Below are 2,832 nucleotides of genomic sequence, written 5' to 3'. Positions count from 1 at the left end.
TATGAAGTATCAAATTAAAAATTTAAATATACGCATAAAATAAAACCTACACCAAAAAACCTAAAAACTAAAACCCTGAACCCTACGCCTAAACCCTTTATATCGCTGAGGGATTAGTTGGAATATAAATAAAACTATATTTATCATCTTTAATATATATTTATTTTATTTTAATAATGTTTGCACATATTTTGATTCAATAATAAAAGAACAAAAATATATTTAAAAGAATTATTAAGATATAAATAATAATGTTTATATGTGATATTAGAAAGAGTTATGTTATGTGAATTTATTTCCACAATTATATAAAAATTAATAAGTCCAGGTTCAAGTAGAATTAAGAAAAATTAAATTATTGTAAATTCATAATACATATGCGCAATTATATTATTAATTTAAATAGGTTTACTTGAAATTTAGTCATACGAAACGTCTAAATATTATATACTTCTTAATGATCAAAATATTTGTATGATTTGTGTTACACTACAACTAATTTTTTCATCTGTATAATATTTGACAGTATAATTAAAATGCATAAAAAAACTAAAAATGATAAATGAATAAATGTTATATACAATTCATATTATATCACCTGCTTTAAATATATATCTTTGTAAAATAATACAAACTAAATTAATATGAAAAGTAAGTTATTGTTATACTACAAATATATAAAAATAGACATGTGTAAAATGTACAAATATATTTACACATATATTTATTCTATTAAAATATATTCATGCAGTAATGATAACGTCAGTATGAAATATAATATTTGTTGTATATTTTGTGTCTAGTTATTACATAAATCACAAAAAAAAAATTACCATATGCTTTCATCCAGAAAATATTTTATAAAAGCAAATATAATTGTTATACATATATATATATATTTTTCAGATAAGAAATGAATGATAAAATATAAAAAAATGATAAGAGAAGCAAAAATCTTTATAATAGAAGACGTCTCTAAATATAAATCCTGAAACATTACCTTAAAACAATGTAAAAATATTGATTTTTTTGTATTTTTATATTTTATAAACATTCTAACTAAGATGAAATTCATGATAAGTGAAATTTAGTGTTATTTTATATATTCATTTTTTTATTTATATATTAGATCATTTTATATATTTTTGTATCATTTTTTTCCTTTATATTGTATTTTATTATATAATTTTATTTTATTTTTTCAGTAGCATTATTAGTATCATACATATATGAATATGGAATTTTCTAATTTTAGTTAACCAATATTCAGTAATATAATTATGATTGCATAATAGTTACATTATCTTTTTAAATAAGTATATTAGTATTTTCTTTCAGAAACATATGATACATTATAACATTTTTCTTTTAACGCACCATGATAATGTTTTTTGTTACACATTTCATGTTGGTACGTTTCGTCAATTATATTTCTATTCATTTCTCTCATTCTGAGAAAGCGGTTTCGTAAATAATTTCTTGATGCAGTAAACTAGTATTAAATAAATATATATGGATGTTATAATTATAATTACTTGATGAATGCATTTTTTTTTTTTAAATATATAATAATATTATCTGTATAAGATAAAAAATTTTAAATAAAATTTTATTTAACCTTATAGATAATATAAAGTACTATTCCTAAAAATACACTACTAAGTGTAGTTGGTATTATAACATTCATATTAGCATGTGGAATATAAGTACTTGCACTAAAGTACGTATTGTTTTTTTCTGAATATTCCTTTAAATATTGTTTTTCTACAAATGCATTACAATTATTTTTATCCCTTTGAATAATTACATTTTTTGATATTTGTCTTAACTCACTTTTGCAATTATTATATAAATCATTATTTTCAATTGAGCATCTGAGATTATTTAATTCTTTGTGGAAATGTATATCTTCCTTATGTTTTCCGATAATTTCATTATATTCATCAATGAATTCTTTTAATTCTGTGCAATCATTAGGATCATTATTATCTTCTGAGTCCGGATTTAAAATAGATTCATAATATTCATATAGCTGATATAATTCATTCATTTTATCAAATTCTTGTTCTTCTATATATTTTATTTCCGGCATACATGTTTTATAAGATTCATTAGTTTTCTTACTTTCAACATATTTCTTAAAATGTTCAAAAATATCATTTACTTTTAAAGGGAAAAACTGTTTAATTTGTTCTCTAATATAGTAGTTAATATAGTTACAACATTTACCGTTTTTACAAGAATCATTAGAAGACATAATATTAAAAAGTTCTCTTATTATCTGACAAATATTAATAAATTTATTGCGTTCCACACATACGTGAACAGGATTCTGCACAATGAAACTAATAATATCTTCAGAAATTTGTGTAGATATTTGCAACGATTCAAAAATTTTTCTAAAAAGGATATAATCTTTCCAGTTAATATACTAATAGATAATATATAAATAATGAAGAATCCATATAATATACAAATCTGAAAAAATAAAAATTTTTCTCAAATTTTCCATAATGTTCATGTAACATTATGTAATTTATATATTCCAAAAAAAAATAAGGTACCGTTTTATTTGTTTCAGGAAGTTTCATTATATTTTATCTAAAAAAAAAATTAATTTTATAAATAATGTCCCTATTAATATTTATTCTCTAAAGCATGGAGTAACCGTATACATATATGTTCTTTTGTTCTATTATGTATTTTAATATTTAAAGAAATTTTCCCCCATAGGACAGTTTTGCTGGACTTATTAAATTATATTATTGTATAATTATTACATTTGAGAATTATAAGTACAAGTGTGTTGCATACGAAATTTAAAATATAAAT

At 20.2% G+C, this 2,832-nt stretch overlaps 1 protein-coding gene across 1 annotated transcript; it reads right to left on the bottom strand.

The window, feature by feature from the left end:
- Window positions 1-1,321: 1,321 nt before the first annotated feature.
- PGO_004020 (variable surface protein) lies at window positions 1,322-2,591 on the bottom strand (the record flags this gene model as incomplete). Its single annotated transcript, XM_028691406.1, has 3 exons — window positions 1,322-1,492; window positions 1,619-2,431; window positions 2,565-2,591. 3 exons carry the CDS (start codon window positions 2,589-2,591, stop codon window positions 1,322-1,324), a joined length of 1,011 nt encoding a protein of 336 aa, XP_028547207.1.
- Window positions 2,592-2,832: the final 241 nt, after the last annotated feature.

This window comes from Plasmodium gonderi (assembly GCF_002157705.1).
Source record: "Plasmodium gonderi DNA, contig: Pgo-contig_638, whole genome shotgun sequence".
NCBI classification, from domain to species: Eukaryota; Apicomplexa; class Aconoidasida; order Haemosporida; family Plasmodiidae; genus Plasmodium; species Plasmodium gonderi.
This window is presented reverse-complemented; position numbering and strand designations above follow the sequence as displayed.